The following is a 19,632-nucleotide window of genomic DNA, read 5'->3' on the forward strand; positions in this document are numbered from 1 at the left end:
TCTTGTCTGCAGGAGCTCCGTGAGTTTACTGATCCGTAAAGTACAGCATGCGCCCCCCAAGATGGGTCCCCAGCCCCGAGCAGAGGCCGCCTGGCAGTTCTTCATGTCCGACAAACCCCTGCACCTGGCAGTCTCCCTCAGCAAAGAGGTAACTCACCGGCCATGGCTGTGTCCCATATGGGAGCAGGCCTGGGGACAGGCCCCGGGGCCCTCACGGCTGTAGGTGTTGCAAGGAGTCTGGTTTCTAGGGAAAAACAACCAACATTTGTGAACGATTGGCTTTTTTTCATAATTTGGAGCTCGTAAGGGGGACCCTTAGAGTAGGGTCAAACTGGCTTGCATTAACACCCTCTGTGTATGCACATGTGTGTGCGCACATGCATGTGTGAGCACCCTTGCTCCACTCCACGTTGGTCACCATCATCCTCCACAGCATCCCACAGCTGGGGCAGAATGTGTTCCAGGCCCTTCTTTAAAAAAACATGTTGCCATCACTTTATCTACCTTCAAAGTATGGGAATTCAGCCACTTTTATTCTAGTTAGAGGATTGAGACGGATTTGGAAGGCCGCGAGACTAAAGATAGTACCATCCTCTGTTCCCCTTTTCTGACATATCTGCCAACTTTTTCAGATCTATTTCCACGGGGAACCCATTCCTGTGACCGTGACGGTGACCAATAACACAGAGAAGACAGTGAAGAAGATTAAAGCATTAGGTAGGACCTTGGCTCCAAACTGGAGGGCAGAGTCTTCTAGAATTTCTCAATCTGGTCGTGTCTCCCGAGGGTCTCAACTCTGGTGGGATGAGGCCCTCCTGGGTCGTTGGAACCGCTTGTTTGTCTCTGTTGTCATGGACGGCAGAACCTTAGAGGGAGGAAAGCCCTCAGTGTCACCCCACGCAGCCTCGCGCCCAGCTTAGGGCATCTTTTGTCTTGGGACAACACCCCTGACAGGCCGTCTTCCCGTCCGAGCAGCCCCTGTGCCAGATCTCAGGGGAAGCCATGAGCGGGGTTTTCTTTCCTGGGTTGGTGATGAGTTTTGATGACAGGTGCAGCGCAGCGTAGGGGGAAAAGCACCAGAGAGAGGACGCTGGCTTAATCTGGGGACTTGTGCTGCAAGTCCTCTCTGACTCCCGACTGTCACCCACGGCAGTGCTTTCCGGTCCGCCTCCCAGGTTTGTGAGGCGCGGAGGACTGGTCACACCGGAAGTGCTTTATAAATGGGAAAGCGCTACCGTTGACTCGCCGGGATGTGATGGCCAAGCCTCGCAGAATCCTGCAGAGAGGCGCCTCCCCCTTGCTGTTCCTACACACCTCCTCAGCTCAAAGGGCATCAAAATGCAGGGGATGGCCTCATATGACCGTCTTATATGGGCTGCATAAAAAAGACACAATAGAATGACCTGGAGGGTGACCTCTAGTTCACTTCTAACTCAAACGCTCAATGACCAAGACAAAGTTAGACTTACAGTGTGTTAGCCTGACCAGCTGTCCTGGTCGACCAGGACTGAGCTTGGGGCACTTTAAGGGCTAAATGGGGCGAGTCCCAGGCAAATCAGGACTGTTGGGCACCTTAAGTGTCATCCACTACTTTCCTCTTTCCCTGTGTGTCCATCATAGATAAGGTTCAGGAATTTTGATGCATGCATACTAAAGAACTCTAGATTTTTCTTAATGCTAATATGAATGCTTCATTTATGGCTTTATGTTAGGTTAGTTCATATGCCTTTAAGTCTTTGTAGGACCTGGCATTATTTATTTAGCATGTTGTATGTAGTGTCCAGTACAGTGTTCCACAAAGTAGCAGGACAGAGAAAGTATCATTTGATACTTTGATTTAAAATTATTTCTCGAAGTTTTATGAATCCTAACATGAAAGCCACTAATTTTTGAAAGAAGCTGGTGACTTTTCTGAAGCAAGATGTTAATAGCTTCTACAGGCCAAGCACAGTGCTCAGAGCGTCACACAGCTTGTTTCTTTTTTTTTTTAATTAGTCATTTTATTTATTTTTAAATTTTTTTAATTTATTTTTTGGTGAGGAAGATTGGCCCTGAGCTAACATCTGTGCCAATCTTCCACTGTTTTATGTGGATCACTGCCACAGCATGGCTTGATGAGCGGTGTATAGGTCTGTGCCCCAGATCCAAACCCATGAACCCCAGCCCATCAAGTGGAGCACACAGATTTAACCCCACTATGCCATCAGGCTGGTCCCTCAACAACTTGTTTCTTTTAATCCTCAAATTTGATTTTTGGGGGTTATTTTTAGTGAGGAAGATTGGCTCTGAGCTAACATCTGTGCCAATCTTCCTCTATTTTATATGTGGGTTGCTGCCACGGCATGGCTTGATGAGTCATGTATGTCTGTGCCTGGGATCCGAACCCTCAAACCCGGGTTGCTGAAGTGGAGCGAGCTGAAGTTAACCACTAGGCAATGGGGCCGGCCCCTCAAGTTTGATTTTTTTTATCCTTTTTCTCTCCAAAGCCCCCCTGGTACATAGTTGTATATTGTTTGTTGTGGGTCCCTCTAGTTGTGGCATGTGGGACGCTGCCTCAGCGTGGTTTGATGAGCAGTGCCATGTCCGCGCCCAGGATTCAAACCAACGAAACACTGGGCCACCTGCAGCGGAGCGCGCGAACTTAACCACTCAGCCACGGGGCCAGCCCCCTCAAGTTTGATTTTAATGGAGATTAAAAACCATCTTTTTCAAAAACCACAACAAACATATGAGTTAGATGCAATTATCACCCCCATTTTGCTGATGGGAAAATTGAGGCTTAGAAGAGTTAAGTAACTCGCGGCACAGCTGACAGCTAAGCTGGAATTTGAGCCCAAGTGGTCTGGCTCCAGAGGCCACCTTCCTACCCGCCATGCTACACCCGTGCATCAATCCCATGCACCTCCAGATGTGTCCAGCATGGACGACCAGAAGGAGACATTCATTCAATAGACACAGAATGTTGGGAGGGGGTGTGTTGGGAGAAAGAGATGAGTTCTGGGATGCTGGAGGATTGTGTGCCGTGGAAGGATGCTCAGGGATACACCGTGGGCTCTGCAGAGAGGAGGGGTCTCCCAGGAGGTGCAGTGTTAGGAGACTGGCCCATGGGTGGCAGTGGACACAGAGCAGCTTATTGGTGAACAGACGTGGCCCCAGAAATCTCAGCCTTTAAGCTTTGAGTTGAGAAAGTCGAGCCTGAGAAGCAGACTCAAATGGTCACTAGAGAGGGAGGCCCAACCTCGGCCCCGGAAGGCACCATGCATGTGCATGCAGGACCCCACCCTGAGTCACCCACCCCTGTCCTCCCTTTGCAGTGGAACAAGTGGCCAATGTGGTTCTCTACTCGAGTGATTATTACGTCAAGCCGGTGGCCACGGAGGAAACACAGTGAGTAGCTGGTTGGGTTTCTGCTTCCTGGGCGGTCCGAGCTTCTTTGTCAGGTTCCCCTTTTGTTCATCGCTGAAGAGGGAAGTGGAACGCTCAGCTGGCTTACTAGCTTTTCACTTCCTTCCCCTTCTGCCACTTCAAGGCCTGCAAATAAAATCAGCATCCCAATTCTGTTCTCACTCACCAGAGTTCTGAGAGTCCGTCCAGCTGAGGAAGGATGGAGAGCAGAGAAAGAAAGATGGGAATGTCACAGTGGGAGCTTTCCTCTTTACCCCTGGAATCAGTTGGTGGGAACTTGATACTCTTTCTGCCCCTCAAGCAGATAATCAAATGGTCTGTCAGCCCAGGCGAGGGGGTCCCTATCTTTTGAGCTCATCAATTTGAAAATCTTGTACCAATCACAACTGGATTAGAATGATGTCTCAGTTCTCAGCCCGTTGTCGTGAATGACTTTTTTCCCTTCATTAGATTCAAAACAAATGAGAATCCTGCACTGGCTTTTTCATGGGGGCGTGAGAGACACCCCGCCCCCCCAGTTTTGCTGTGCTGGGCAATCATATAGTCATTTAACATGCAGGCTGCTGGGGGTTATGCCTCCCCACCCCCAGCCCCCAGCCCCAGATGATCACCTGGGAAGGTCTTTTCTCTGTCTGTCTTGCTGGCCTGTGCTAAGCACCGTTGTATGCAAAAATATCAACGCATGAGAGGAAGGCAAACTGGTTCAGCAAGATAACATTACATAATATTTAAAAGGCAACTTCAAGAGAAACTGTTACTCGAGGCCAATCCAGACCCAAGTTTAAATATAGGTCCAGAGGGGAGGGAGGCAGGAAGGAAGCATAACTCACGCCTGCCTCCTTGGCGCCAGGCCGGGGTTGTTCTACCTTTTGGGGAGCATCCTTGCACATCTGTGTGTCCTCGGGTTCTTCCTGGCTCATCTTTTGGCATATGGCCAACAACGATGTGGGAAAATGGCCCTTGGCTGAGTTTTTCCCCGTTATCTGGTCCTCCTTTCAGCTCTTCAGTGCATTTTGGACCAAATGATTCCAAAGAAACTGGAAACCATTCTAGGGTCCCCCCAAGGGTGAGGGTAGGGAGACCGAAAGCTAGGCTGGATTGCGCTAACAGGTCTCAGACTAGAAGCCACTCAGAGGGCCGCAGAGCATGGGCTGTTGGCCCAGAACCCCGAGGCTCCCGGGCTCTAGTGGGCAGGCCTGCTGCGAACCAGGTCAGACCTGACCCCCAGCTGCTGCCCATCACCCAATCCCAGATCCTGAAGGTGCTGGGAAGCCCCAGGGCCTTGGCACAGACCTTCAGCAAGCTCTGCTGCAGGAAAGGCCGTCATCTGAGCCCAACCCCTGGAGACCCTGCTATGGTCACCTTTGCAATATAATTTCTACTTCTGTCACTCTGCTGCCCAAACCAAGCTCATGAAGAGGACTTCCACCGGGGCCCAGATGGGAGGATGTGGGCCACCTTGGGCTCAAGCAGGGTTCTGTAAAGCACATGCCCAGGAGCCTCCTGTGTATCCTGGAGGCAGGAGAAGCCACAGATGCTTTACACTCCCCAGGGAGATCAAATAGGGAGGCTCTTCCCAGGGTGGCAGTTCAGACTTCCAGCCTGTCTTGGAGCAGGGCCCTGAGGTCAACTCCTGGCAGTGTTTTCAGGGCCAAGCCCTGCCATCTGATGTCCAGGTACAAGGATGGAGGGGGTGCTGGGAGCATCGACACAGGCTGCTGGCTTGCCCGAGCTCTGCCATCAAAGAGAAGGCGCGGCTGCCTGGGAGGCTCTTGGCATAGGCCTCGTGTGCAGCATGTGGGTGAGGAGCAGAGCCAACTCTCCAGCCCCAGACGCTGCTCAGAGAGCCAATGATGCTGCCATACCTGGAGGAACCCACGCTGCTGTGTCCCCAGCTTCAGGGCAGACCCCCCACACCCACCCTTTGGCATGGGTTCCCTGTGTCTGCCAGAGGCTCTGACTGATGCTGAAGAAGATCTGGAAGAGAAAGAGCACGTGCTGCTTTGAACCCAAACCAGTCCAGTATGTATGGTTCACAAGCAGAGGACCCTGCCTCGCCCTTCTTGGGCACACACAGATCCCCTCAAGAACGACAGTTTTCGATGACAGGTGACTTCCAGCCTGGGCTTGTTGCTGGTACTGGCCAGCCCACTGCGTGGTTCACGAAGTCTCAGGAGGAGACTGGGTGTGGTCCCTGACCCTTGGGCCACTCGCTCTTATTTAACTCCACAGAACATTCTAGAAATTCAGCACTTAGAGCAGGCCGAAGGACTTGAGGAACTGTCCTAATGTTGCTGCCAGCCTATTTTGAGATGTCACTAACACTGTTCTGCTTCTTGTGAGGCAGACGCACAGGCACCTGAACTATGTTTCCAATAAGTTGCAGGGGAACTTGGATCCTGGAAAACGCTCGATGGCAGATCAGGTCTCGGGATCGATGGTGGCTTTATGGCCATAAGAGCAATTAGCCAAAGATCCTCTCTGTTTTCTTCCTGCAGAGAAAAAGTGCCACCAAACAGCACTTTGACCACGACGCTGACGCTGGTGCCCTTGCTTGCAAACAACCGAGAAAGGAGGGGCATTGCCCTGGACGGGAAAATCAAGCATGAGGACACGAATCTTGCTTCCAGTACCATGTGAGTCCTTGCAGCCCAGGAGATGAGCCCCTGAGACTCAGTGCGGGGCTGGCAGTGGTCTGCTTCCCTCCTTGTCTCAGCCCCCTTGGCTCACCGGCCTGCACGTGCAGCATGACGGCTGGCATCTGTGGTGCAGAGCACAGACCCAGTGGCCCAAGTAGGGACCCCAGTCCCACCCTTGGTGTGACATGGTGGTTAGGGCTCTGGAGACAGCCTTGCACCAAACTCCAGCTGCACTGTGTACCATCTGGGCCGCCCTGGGCAAATCCCCAGAGCTGTCTGAGAACCTCAGTCATCCTGTCTGTAAAGTGGGGTGCCACCGACAAGCAGTTCCTTTTCTTCGAGAGGCTGCATGGATTATGTGAGACAATCTCTGTAAAACCTGGTGCCTGCTACACAGTGCGTGCTCCAGAAATGTCAGCTCTCTTAAAAATATCATTAGCCAGTGTCGTGCCCTAAGCATATGAGCTGAGTCCTGCAATGGCGACAGGGATGGTGGAAATGTCATGTATTTATTTCCATCAGGAAAGGGAAAGAACAGGAGGTCCTGATAGCGACAGATGTCGGTTAAGTTTAACTAAGCTCCGAGCTGCTGACCCCCACTCAGAGAACCACTGGCCGAAGTTAGCGGGCAGATCTAGCGAAAACTGGACTGAAGCTTCAGAGTCGAACACACACGGCTGCTCCTGGCCATCCTGAGAGGCTTCCATTCCCAGGAGCGTGTCTGTTGGTGAGCCCTGAGTGCTGGGGGTAGGAGCTGTGACCCAGGCTCAAGGCCCATTTGCTGCCACCCCCGTGTGATGTGCTGGGGTCCCCTCCACGGCCCCAGTGGACCCTCTAAGGTGATGGCATCCAGAAGAGCCCTCATGTTTGACCTCCCTGACCCCGGGGCTCAGCAGCACATGTTCTCCGAGACAGGCAGTGGGGCTGGCGAACATTGGGCAGAAAGCAGGATGGTGGAAGTCAAAGGACTTTCTGAGGATAACTTGCGAAGTTGTTGTGTTCGATTCTAAAGCACATTTGTGAAGCTCTGGGAGCAAGAACGAAAGGGAGACTGATGCTCTGGATCGACTTATTCGAGGGCGTGTTGATCGTGATGCCCACAAGGGCACACTGCCTTTGGAAAAATGTTTCATGGTGGAGGGACTGTTTGACAAACACGTGAGTCTCTCCACGCTGTTGTGAGAAAGGTGAATTTATGCTCATTTTGTGGATGAGGAAATTGAAGTTCAGCCTGGATGAGAGGCTCCTCCAAGGTCACCTGGTCAGTTAATGGCAGAGCAAAGTCCACTCCTAACCCTGAGTCCCTCATTCACCACCACCTTCAGGGCTGCCTTCCAGGGCCCTAGAAAGTGACAACCGCAGCAGAAGCCGGATTAACCAATCTCTGTGCGTGCGTGCGTGCTTGTGAGTGTGCGCGTGTGTCTGTGTGTCTCAGACTCTCCCATTGAAGGAAGACGGCAGGGGAGAAAGCTTGCAGGGTGTTCTCAGGCACGAGATGAAGCACAGTGTGTCCCCAGCTGTTTGGCCTCATCCAGGATAGGTAGAGAGTCAGTCCTGCAAAGGCGTGGCCCTCAGCCTTGCATCCCCTTTTTTCCCCTTGGGTGGCAACCTCTCCCCACCTAGTGTGTGGACACACTCCATGATTCCAGATAAAGGCATTTACCCTCTTCAAGCAGCTACGGCCACCGATGAGCCGATGGAGCTCTTTGGGGGGCCTTGTGGTCCTGGAAGCTGTGTCCCAGGTGGCCCCCGTGAGGAGGCTCCCCGGGTGTCGCCTCCAGGTCCAGAACCTACTTTGCACCCTCTCAGCCACCTTCGCAGACCCCCTCAGCACAACCCTGCCCTACCTTCCATCTCAAGCCTTCAGGATTCTCAGCCACGGTCGTCTTTCATCATTCACATTGTTTTACCGAGCACTTCATGATATTTTCTGTATCTTAATTCCTGTAATTGGATATTCTGAAATATCTATGTCTCCACATTGGATCACATGAGATAATTGTCTGTGTTAAAACTCCCAGCATGGTGCCTGCCAGATAGAAGTCAATACCTGCTGGTGGAATCTGGAAAGAAGCTTCTCTGGAGGAAACTTAGACTGTTGTCTCTTTGGGGCACGTCTAACGACCTCACATGCCGTGTCGTTCACTTCAACACGATGCTGGGTGCTGGGGATGCAGAGCCAGGGCGTCAAGGAGGGAGACCCACGCTACCTGGCGGGTGTCCAGGAGGCTTCACAAAGGAGGGTCGACTTCAACCTGAGCTCTTGGGGGGCGGAGGAGGAGGAGGGCGTTCCAGAGCGGGTTTGTGTTTGGCGAGGCTGGCACACGGGAGACACTAGGGCACACAGCAGGTTATGAGGCAGCAAAAGCAGGCAGAGGCCAGCTCAAGGTTCCCTGCCGGGCCACGCGGAGTCTTGACGCTGGAAGATCTCTCTGGCAGCAGAGCGGCGGAGAGCTCAGGGAAGGTGCCTGGCGTGTGGTGGTGAAGTGATTGAGATCATCCAGGCAGGAAAAGCCAGCGGAGGACTCAGTGGTCGGCCAGGGATGGCCGCGGGGCAGAGGGAGGAGCGAGGAGGACAGTTTCTGGCTGACAAGCAGGTGGATGAGAATCAGCAGAAGCAGAGCGGGGAGAACCAGAAACACGCTCTGCCCTCTGGACTTCCAGAGGGGAAACCGCCAAGCTACAGTGCAGGAGAGGAATCCCCTGCCCCGAGTATGGAAAGTTCCAGGACGTTGACGGCTTGGTTGACTTCAGCAATGCCCCAAGAACTGATGATGGCATGCCCGCGTGAGGTGAGTCTTGGCTTTCCATGGCTCCTCTGCAATCTTCTCCTTTTCCTTTCTGTTTGGGCAGCGTCAAGGAGGGCATAGACCGGACTGTCATGGGGATCCTGGTGTCCTACCAGATCAAGGTGAAGCTCATGGTGTCAGGGTGAGTGTCCACATTCCAATGCTCTGTCTGCTCTGTCTTGGCCTTGGGCAGTCTGAATTGTTCCTTTCCTGAATGATTGGGAGACAGAAAGCAAGCAAGGCCCGCAAATTCTACCGGTTACCAAGTAGTTTTGGTCTAGTTTCACAGTGCTGTCAGGTATAACATCACGTGGAAAAAGGTAGAAAAGTAGACTATGAAACATGTGCACTGTTAGTACCACTTGGCAAAAATGGGTGTGCAAATGCTCACATGGTGGAAGCTGATGTGCAAAAAAGAAAAATCAGGTTAGTGTTATATCAAACTTCAGAAAAGGATGGCTATGAAAGGTACTCTTCATTCATCTTCATTCACGTGCCTCTTAGGAGGCATCCCTCCACAATGAGGAGCGCTTTCCTTCCCTCCCCAACGTGGAATCATAGGATTTGGGAGTCTCCTTTTCATACAAGAGCACAGAAATCTGAGAGTCCCGAGGGAATGGTTTTCCACTTCTTTATGATATGAATTTCTTCCATCTTTAAAATTTCATCAAAAGGGAAGAACTTGAATCCTCATTTTCCTTTTCAAATTCCATTGCCAAAGGCTCTGGCCTTTTACCTGATGAGCGTCCGTGGTTCAGCCATAAAGGCAAGTGCATGCGTATATTCCATAATTCTAAGCAGATAAAGAGTTCCCCCATTTGATTGGGCAGCAAAGTAGAACATGGTTGATTTTGCAAATTTCCTTAACACGGTGTTTGTATTTGTCGTGTTTTTCAAAGTGCATAGTGCTTTCTTTCATTTTCTGTAAGAGAGTAGAATCTAAAACAGTAGGGTTTCTTTCAGCAGTCAAGACAAGTGAATAACAGCTATTTCACGATGACCTTTGTGGCCGTGAGAAAGGAATGTTTATTCTTGAACATCAGGGCCTGAACCTAAGTGATTCCTCTTTTTAATTTGAGAAAGAGATGAACTCTCAAATAGAGGGAACCGTTGAGTTGAGTGTAAGGGATGCAAGGATCCTGGATGCTGTGAGTGGGGGGTGTCTGGGCATGTCCCGCCTCTGAATGACGGGAAGTGAGGTCCTGTTTTACTACTGTGCACGTCACCGCAGCAATGTGTGCTTTTGTGTTTTCTAGCTTTCTGGGAGAGCTCACCTCCAGGTAAGCCTCGTCACCTTCCTTCTCTGCTGGATTCCCAGGATCTCAGGGGAACAACCCTGGGGTTCCAACAGTAGCCATGAGATCTGGTTCCCTGGCGGTTTTGCTCAGAGGTGTTAGGAAATGATGTCCACTGCCTTTCGGATGCATAACACAAATCTTGGCTGATCGGTGGGAGGCTGGGGCTGCTTCTCTGAGACCATAGCTGGGTCTACACCTGGGCAAGGACGCACACACTCAGGAAACTGACACACTCCACACAGCTGCCTTTACATGTGTGTGTGTGTGTGTGTTTGTGGTAGAATATACATAAGACGAAGTTTACCATTTTAACCATTTTCAAGTGTACAATTCAGTGGCATCAATTACATTTACAATGTTGTGTAACCATCACCACTCTCTAGCTCCTGCTCGTTTTAAAAAATTTTTAATTAATTAATTAATTATTTGTGAGGAAGATTGGCCCTGAGCTAACATCTGTTGCCAATCTTCCTCTTTTTGCTTGAGGAAGATTGTCACTGAGCTAACATCTGTGCCAGTCTTCCTCCATTTTTTATGTGAGATGCTGCCACAGCGTAGCTTGATGAGTGGTGTGTAGGTCTGCACCCAGGATCCAAACCCACAAAAGCCAGGCTGCCAAAGTGGAGCATGTGAACTTAACCACTACACCACTGGGCTGGCCCCACTCCTGCACATTTTCACCACCCCAAAAGGAAATCCCATACCTATTAAGTGGTTTCTCCCATTGTCTCCTCTCCGTAGTTCCCGGAAACCCCTAATCTCTATAGATTTACCTATTCTGAATATTTCATATAAATGGAATCAGACAACATTTGTCCTTTTGTGACAGGCCTCTTTCACTTAGCAATACATTTTCAAGGTTCGTCCATGTGTAGCATGTATCAGAACTCCACTCCTTTTTATGGCTGAGTAATAGTCCATTGCATGGATAGACCACATTTTGTTGGTCCATTCCTCAGTTGGTGGACATTTGGGTTGTTTCCACCTTTTGGCTGTTGTGAATGGTGACAGCTACCTTTTATATCCTTGACAAAGAGGCAGCAGGTAAGAAATGCTCGAGGTGGGCACTGACCTTACATACTCCTTCACCTGTCTGTTATCATCTCCTTCACTCACATGGAACCAGGGGACACCTCTCCTCTTAGACTCCATCAGCCCCGGGGTCTGCCGAAAGTGGCCTTGTATACAGAGTTGCTTTGACCAAAGGGGTAACCCTGGGGCAGGAGGCAGGGGGTCCTGGGTGAAGCGATGATTGACCCTTGTTCTTTCATCCCTCACCTTTCCATTCTTCCTTTGTCCTGATTTCCCTTCTGCTTTCCTTCTCAACTCCTTTCCTTCCTTCTTTTTGCATAAATTCCAAGCTGCCCCAAAGCCCATTAGCTCCTGGAATTTGGCAGACCCTGCTCCTCTGTGTTCTGGTCCCTAGCAAGAGACTGTGTGCCCGGCCTCCAGCACACCAGCCTTACAGAGATTTAACATATGAAGAATAGTGGAGGCGCTGGCCCCCTGGTGTAGTGGTTGAGTTAGCACGCTCTGCTTCTGTGGCCTGGGGCTCAGGGGTTTGGATCCTGTGTGCAGACTTACACACCGCTCATCAAGCCATGCTGTGGTGTCATCCCATATACAAAATAGAGGATGACTGGCACAGATGTTAGCTCAGGGACAATATTCTTCAAGCAAAAAGAGGAAGATTGGCAACAGATGTTAGCTCTGGGCTGATCTTCCTCATCAAAAAAAAAAAAAAATAGTGGACGTTTTTGCAAAGGATATTTTTCAAAACTCTCCTTTCTCCAGGATTTCACCTCTCCTCTACCCACAATTCCATGTCCCTGAAACTAACAACCAGGAGGAAGGGAACCTAAAAATCCTTGCAGCCTCTGCCAGGCCTAAGTGAAGTTTCTGGACCACATTCCAGGGAATACATTTAAAATTCCTACTTGACCACTTCCTGATCTCTGGCTTGTTTTGTTTTGAACCTCACTGAATCCTCTCTCAGCCTGGGCCTGGGGATCTTTTGCGAATCTCGGCAGCCACAGCTCTTTGCTGTGCGATTTATAATTGCGCGCGTGTTCTCACCGATGTGCGTTCTTCCTTTTTCTAGTGAAGTGGCCACTGAGGTGCCATTCCGCCTCATGCACCCCCAGCCTGAGGACCCAGGTCAGTCACGAATTGTCTTGGCTTTCTAGTATTACTACTTGCAGATTTAGTGTTTCCTCATTGCTCGTCTTTCTTGACCACATCTCTGAGCAGGAGTGTGGCCAGGTGTACAAGATGCCATGTCATCTTCAAGGTGCCTGGTCCGGCCGGGGAATGAGTGCTCATGCACTCAGTCGTGAGCCAGGTGGCTGGTCCACCTTCAGACAATGTGTGGAGGACGTAGCATCCTTGCTCTTGGACACAGACTGTCTCGTTAGTTTTTATCAAGAATGATTTGAAAGCGGCTCTGCTGTGAACAGAGCTGGATTTTGATTTAAGGAAAATTTAGGTGAAAAATAAATTTGAGAGGCTGAGGCTTTTGCATTTCATTTGGAAACATGAACAGGCATTTAGAAGATGATGAGTGTTTTTGACAGTGGCAATTGTGACAAGAATACAGAAAATCCTAGAAAAGAGGGTCAGGCTGGGTTCCTGACACCTGGGCTCCTTTCAATTGTAAATCCACTGGCTCTTGCACGGATGTTGAAAGCAAATGAAGCAATGGTTGTGCAAGCCTGTGTGTGTGCTAAAAACCACGGGACTGTGCTTGTAAATAGGTGAATTGTATGGTATGAGAATTAGGTCTCAATACTTAAAAAAGATAAGTGGAGCAGCAAAAATAATGTAGGTGCCATCTCAGAAACTCAGAGGAAAAACTTCCCACTGTGAGTTAAGGTAGCTTAGTTGGCAGGAAAGAAAAATGGACCTGTCTCTACGAGAACTCTCCATAGTTATCAGTGATGAAGAATGTTTTAAGTAAAAGTGGCATAAACAAGCTGGGTTAATTTTTCTTATACTTTATAAACAGCTTTTCTATACTGACAATGAAATGGCGTTTAAACATATCAGAATGAGCCCCCATATTCATTTTGGGTTTGTCTTAAAAACATTTTGTCTCAAAGTATCTTTTCCAAATATTTTGGATTCAAACACTCCACGTACTTTGCCAAAGCCTTCCCTTGGGGAATAAATACAGTCTGGTCGTATTTTTTTTTTATTCATTTATGCTTATATCATTAAAATACTATTTTTTGCCAATGCAAGATTGAGATGCATTCTGCTTCCTTTCAAGGACATTTTAAAAGGATTTTTTAAAACCGTGACCTGCGTCGATGGCACAGTTTATGTCAGGTTGTTTTCTGGAGCTGTGGACAGACTTTCTGACTTACCTTGGGGGAGTGGAGTTACTCCTTTTCTGGAGATGACATTTTCATGTTCCAGTCGTCATGGCTCTTACACTGAAACATCACAACGTCAAGACTAAACAATGATCTTTTGTACTGTGAGGTTTCAGGGAAAAAGGACGAATCACCCCATGGCCTCAAAATTCCGATTCCCAGAGATTTATGAGTCCCCAGTTTCATTCACAGATTCGCGCTCACCTCTCGCCTGCCTAGTTCCCTGCTCCCTGAGTCTAGAAGGGGAGACTCTAAGCAGAGAAAGTGTAAGTTGTAGTTAAGAGGCCCTGCTAGGGCCAGGGGCCAAGTAATTTGTGCATGACAAGTGCTATGGAAATGCTACCAAGTTTTTATCATCTATCCCCTGTCAAGAGCATCCGTACGGAATGCAGGGCGTTGAACTGGTTCTCTTCAATGCTGGTGGTCCCAGTTAGTACAACTTTATGCTCAGCACTGTAGGGGTCCAGGATGGTTCTGGCCCAGGCGGTGCATATCCCAGTGCTGGCTTCCAGGTGGATGAGAGAGACAAGAGCCGTGGAAAGAGAAGAGTGACATGAGAGGAGAAGAGGCTAACCAGAGAAAGGGTCCCAGACGTGAGGTTGTGGCACTTTATAAAGGAGGCAATGGTTAAAGACGCAGGGAGAGAGGCTCTCAGAGTGGGAAAAGGCAAAGAAGCGGGAATTACATGCAATTCTCAGGAAATGCATGTATCTAGGCCTTTTATCCCTCCAACTTTGAAGTCACCTAAACAAGGAAGGAATTTTCCAGGTAAAGCTATTACACAGAATTTATGCTAACAGAGCTCTCTCTCTCTCTCTCTATTCCATGCTTATAGCTACGGCAAAGGAAAGGTGAGCCATTGCTCTGGGTTTCCCTGTGTTCTGGGACTTCGTCCTCTAGCACAACCCCTTCTTTGGTCTTTTTGTACACAGCTCATGCTCTCAACACCGCTCAGTCCTGGTTTTCCTTTTTCTCCCTAGTACCAAGGCACACGGGCACACACATGCACACATGCACACTGGGTTATACTGAGTATGTATGTCTTCTCATGGGTTCCTTCATTTTCTCTTATTTTTGTTTGTTAAAGAGATTATACATGAATGGCTATGCAGAGAATGGTGCAGTCCCGTGTTCCATCATGTAGGAAAATCTTCATCGGTTCCTTTGCTGCCAAAGGAAGATCAAGGATCTTGTTTTACTGGAGATTTCACTGCAAGCCTCAAAGTGTGTGCCACGATCAAAATCTTCCTTGTTTTGGGGGCTGGTCCGGTGGTGTAGCGCTCTGCTTTGGTGGCCTGGGGTTCACAGGTTCAGATCCCAGGTGCGGACCTACACACCGCTCATCAAGCCATGCTGTGGCAGCATCCCACATACAAAATAGAGGATTGGCACAGATATTAGCTCAACAACAATCTTCCTCAAGCAAAAAGGGAGGATTGGCAACAGATGTTAGCTCAGGGCCAGTCTTCCTCACCAGAAAAATAAAATGTTCTATGTTTTATTTCAGTTGTCAAGATGAAAATTTGGTTTTTGAAGAGTTTGCTCGCCAAAATCTGAAAGACGCAGGAGAAATGGAGGAAAGGAAGAAACACCAGGCGGCAGCCGTGGATGAGTGAAGAGGTCGGCCCGCGGGGAAATGCGGTAGTCAGCAGCATGAGCAACTCTCCACAGATAGCCCTTTAGTTACGCTGAATACCAAAGTGTGAGTCTTTGTTACAGAAATAAAGTTTGTTCTGCCCTGGTCGTGAGTCAGGCTGACTTGTTGGGGAGGCTGAGTGACGTCACTGGCACAGAAGCTGCAGCCTTTATGTGTGGTCCCTGAGTCTTGGGGCGGGGGTGGGCGGCATCTAGAAAGGAGGCCAGCCTTCCACAGACGGCTCAGCGCTGGCCCATGGAGGCAAGAAGCCATCCTGAAACCAATGTGCTCACCCAGCAGGGCCTGCTGTGTCCAGGGCTTTTTCCATGGGTCCCCGTGTAAGCTGTTCACCTGGCAATGTATTGGGGGAGAGCAATGTTTCTCATGACCTGACCAGTTCTATCTCCGGGGCCCCCAAGAGCCTCCTGAGATAAACAGGACAGAGGACAAACGTGGGCAAAAACACTCCTTACTACTGATTCGACCTTTGAGTCCAAGACCCTGTTTGAGCTCTGGGTTGTTGGTTATATTTCTATCAAATGCAAGCAATGAAATCAGATTTGGCTAGTTTAAGGGGAAAAAAGGAATACATTGGAAGGACTGTGGAGTGGCTCACAGAACTGAATTAAGAAGAGAACCTGAGCTTTGAAGCGGGGGTGAGCGGAAATCAGAGAAGATCCAGGGCTCCTCACCCAGGAGCTCAGGGTCCGGCAGTGGGTCAGCATCCAACGCTCCCAGTCTTGGCACCTCTGCTTCCTGTGTGTGGTTCCTGGGCAGGAGAATCTGACTGGCCCAGATCCGGTCAGGTGGGTCAATGCCCTGTGGCCAGCGATGGCAGAGCCCAGGCCTGGGAATGGGTTGTCCCAGAAGAGGGTGTTCATTGTGAGCCAGATGGGCTTCTTGCTTAGAGTGTCTTCGATGAGACTGGGCTAGAAGGGGTTGGGGAGAGGATGTTCTGTGTCAAGGAGGAAGGTAGAGCTGCAGGGGAAGCAGGGATGACGGACTTCATGGGGTCCCCTTCCTGGCCAGTGGTACCCTTCAGTCTGGGGGCCTGCTACTGATGGCAGAGAGACTGAACAGCTCTCTTGGTGGCCATTGAGAGGTTTGGGGGATGTGTACACTCTGTGCTTCAAGGGAGCAGGATAAAAGGGGTGTGGAGGCTGTTGCACAGTTAACCCACTCACAGGGGGCAGGAGGGTGGATGGGAGAGATCTTGTGTGGGGCGGACACATGGGGTCAGGTCTCCAGGACCAAGGGCAGAGGCAGAGGACTGAACAGCAGCATGGGTTCCATACACGTGAAGGCTCCCATGTCTGGGGTTGCTCAGCAGGACTCCAGGCTGCTTTGCATCCTGGGGACTGGGGTTTCCACCAGAGGCTCCACTCGGGACCCTTGGACAGGACCCCTGGACAGGACCCCGCCTCCATAAAGCAAGGTGTGGACTCACGTGTTGAGTCTGAGGCATTCTGACATTGACAGGAGGAAGATTCATTTCTGGAGGAGGAATTATAATAATAATAGGGGCGGGAGACTGGGTTTTTGGCCTGTGGGTTCACAGGGTCAGACACAATTTCCCCTTCCTTTTTCCTCCCGTGTTAAGGGAACAGCACGTTACCATTGCAGCCCACGCCTCTCGCTCAGGATACTCAGGAAACAGATGGTCAGGGTGGCATGCTCCCCTGGGGATCTGAGCCCTTCCCCTGCCACCCTCCCAACCTCCCCTAAGCCCACCTGCCGGCTGTGGTTGGCTCCTACTGGAGATTCTAGGCGAGGGGGGGACCTGGGAGTCTGCTCATCAGTGCCTGGTGAGAGGACCAGCCCGCTGGGTCCTGCAGCACCTCACCCCAGGACATCCTAAGTCAGGGTGGATATTAATAGGCCGACCTTTGGAACAGTGTGGGTGGCGAGCCAGCGAGAAGAGCTGGATGGCCAATCCCTGGAGACCAGAGGTTAGAACAGCCCTTGCCCTCAAGGGTATTTTGGTCCCCAAACGCCTGACCCACAGACTTCCAGGTGCTGGCTAGTTTAGGGCCTGCAGCTGGCCACCCTGGGGAGGGCATGGGGGTGGGAGCAGGAAGCGAGCAACCTGCTGACCTGGATGGGATGTGGAACTTTGCCTTGGCTGGATCTGTACATGAGTGGCGTTGTGCATGCAGACCCTGGTGTCAGGAGGCAGGATGTCCGCGTGCACGTTGGACATGGGGCCAGGGTTTTCCAGGCAGGTGCAATGGAAGAAACAGGGTACAAAGGAGTTGAGGATGCTGGGTGGAGCAAGCAGTGGCTGAGAACTTAGGACAAAGTTCTGTAACCAGCAACCAAAGGGCTGGAGAAGCAGGGGTCCCTGCTATTTACTGAGCACCTGCCTTGTGCCAGGCACTTTACATATTCCACCTAATCATTCCAACCAGGCTCGTCAGTCAGTCCTGTCATTCTCATTTGTTAGATGAGGAAACCGCAGTTCAGAGAGGTTATGTACATTACCCCAGGTCACTCAGCTAGTGAGAGTGCAGGCAAGACTTGAACTCTGGTTTCCCTGAATCTATAACCAGACCTTTGCTCACCTTCTGATGCTGAATAAGTGCATGAGAGTTTGGAGGGTCAGAGGTGAGATTAACATTTATGATTCGACAATGGCTGCCCTTAAGTTCTTTTTTTAAATTGAAAATTTTATTGAGATAATTGTAGATTCACATAAAGTTGTAAGAAACAATACAGAGAGAGCCTGTATTTCCCCAAGGGTAACATCTTGCAGATCTAAAGGACGATGTCATAGCCAGGATATCGACATGGGTACAATCCACCCATCTTTCGATTTCCCGGTCTTATGTGTGTGTGCATTTAGCGCGCTACAATTTTATCACAGGTGTGGATAGTTAACTTCTTTTTAGCGTGTCTGTTTCCCTACTTCCTTCACATTTTTCGTTGCTCTTCTCTCATTCTAATGTCAGAGGCCTAAGGGGTTAGTTTACTGATCCTGGGGGGTGGGGTAAGTGGGGGCAGGAGTTGGGTGCGTTTGGAAACATATGGGGGTGGTTTTTGATTGTCACAATGCCTTGGGGCCAGGGAAACTATATGTCACCCACAGTGAAGAAGTGCCCCACTGCAGATGTCAATCACAACCCTCGTTCAGAGTAAAATCAGACGATGCCCATGTTTCCAAGCGCATCGTTAATCTGTTCTAACGCGAAGTGATTCTTTCTGACAGGAGGTGCACTGCGACGTTGACAAGTCGAGAAGAAGGATTATGTTGGATGGGAAGTGCGTTATTACTGCCACCTTGATGTGCCCTTAAGGTGGGGTAGACTCAGGGAGCAGCATATTGTTGGAGATGATTCACAGGGTGACTCACTCCATAAAGAGGCTCCGGAGGGAACGTGCTCTCCCAGGCACGCCACTCTGGGCGCCATCTCCAAGGGAACCGCACTCGGCAGTCACCGAGAACATAAAGGCTTCTTTGCTCATCAGAGAAAACATGCCAGTTATGTTTCTCTGATTTAAGAACATAATATAATTCTTACCAGGCCTAACACTTTTTAAAAAAACACGCTTTTTATTTTCAAATAGTTTTGGACTTAGGGAAAAGTCGCAGAGACCGTACGGCTGATCCTCCCAGCCCCCATTTCTCCTTTTATTCACATCTTACATCAGGATGTCCGTCTGCCACACTTAATGAATCAATATTAAACGAGGGACCATTCTTTATTCAGGTTTCCTTAGTATCTACCTAATGTTCCTTTTCTGTTCCGAGATCCCACGTGACGTTGCATTGTCGTGTCTCCCCAGGCTCCTCTCGGCCGCGACAATTTCTAGTCCTTTTTCACAATTGCAAATTCATTCCCATCCAGCCACAGCTTCTACCTCCCAACTCTCACGTGTGCTCACCTTCACGCCTGTGGCTTTTTGCCTCTAATATGACGGATTCTGGAGCCCAGATGTTCCCGGAGCTTCTAACAGGTATAGGCAACAGCACACCCAGTTTGTTCAAGACCAAGTTCATCTTCTTCGTCTGCTCTCGGCCTACTCATGCTCCGTGGGGCATCACCCCCTTGAAAGCCCCGTATTTGGGAGGCAGCCCAACTCATCCTGCTCCCCAATCTCTTGACTGGGAGCCGCCAGTCCCTTTTCTTCCCTCCTGTGCTGCGCTTCCTGACTGTCACCTCCTCTCTCCTCCTCCATGACCGCCACCTTGGTTCTGGGCCAGATCAGCACTGTCTGGATTGGTAGATCACTTTTCAATGCCTTCTCCATTTCTAAAAGCCTTTTCTCCTCTGGGTCATTCTCTGCCCAGACTCATGAGTTCCTCTGCTTTTCAAAAACCCTTGGGTGGCTCCGGTGCCAGTGGGATGAAGTCCTCGCTCCTGAGCACAGCACAGAGGTTGATCTGGGTCCTGCCATGGCTGCTCATCCTCCCGCCTCCCCCCTCCACCGCGCCTTTGGCTCACTGGCAAATCCAAATCCTTCATCATCATCTCAACTTCCCTAGTGGTCTTC

General features: G+C 50.1%; 1 protein-coding gene across 7 annotated transcripts in view; it reads left to right on the top strand.

Moving 5' to 3' along the window:
• SAG (S-antigen visual arrestin) overlaps positions 1-15,246 on the top strand; it is a 35,044-nt gene extending 19,798 nt beyond the window's left edge. For 2 of the 7 annotated variants that reach the window (XM_008527826.2, XM_070618641.1), the window contains exons 8-16: positions 13-148; positions 633-717; positions 3,315-3,387; positions 5,904-6,041; positions 8,898-8,975; positions 10,090-10,113; positions 12,233-12,288; positions 14,341-14,356; positions 15,013-15,246. In XM_008527826.2, coding sequence (XP_008526048.2) covers positions 13-148; positions 633-717; positions 3,315-3,387; positions 5,904-6,041; positions 8,898-8,975; positions 10,090-10,113; positions 12,233-12,288; positions 14,341-14,356; positions 15,013-15,121 — 715 coding nt within the window. In that variant the 3' untranslated portion in view covers positions 15,122-15,246. The remainder of the gene's footprint in view (positions 1-12; positions 149-632; positions 718-3,314; positions 3,388-5,903; positions 6,042-8,897; positions 8,976-10,089; positions 10,114-12,232; positions 12,289-14,340; positions 14,357-15,012) is intronic. The other 5 variants (XM_070618644.1, XM_070618643.1, XM_070618646.1 and 2 more) reach the window with 3 other exon arrangements.
• The last annotated feature ends 4,386 nt before the right edge of the window (positions 15,247-19,632 follow it).

The sequence above is a fragment of the Equus przewalskii genome, chromosome 5 (genome assembly GCF_037783145.1).
Source record: "Equus przewalskii isolate Varuska chromosome 5, EquPr2, whole genome shotgun sequence".
Lineage (NCBI taxonomy): Eukaryota > Metazoa > Chordata > Mammalia > Perissodactyla > Equidae > Equus > Equus przewalskii.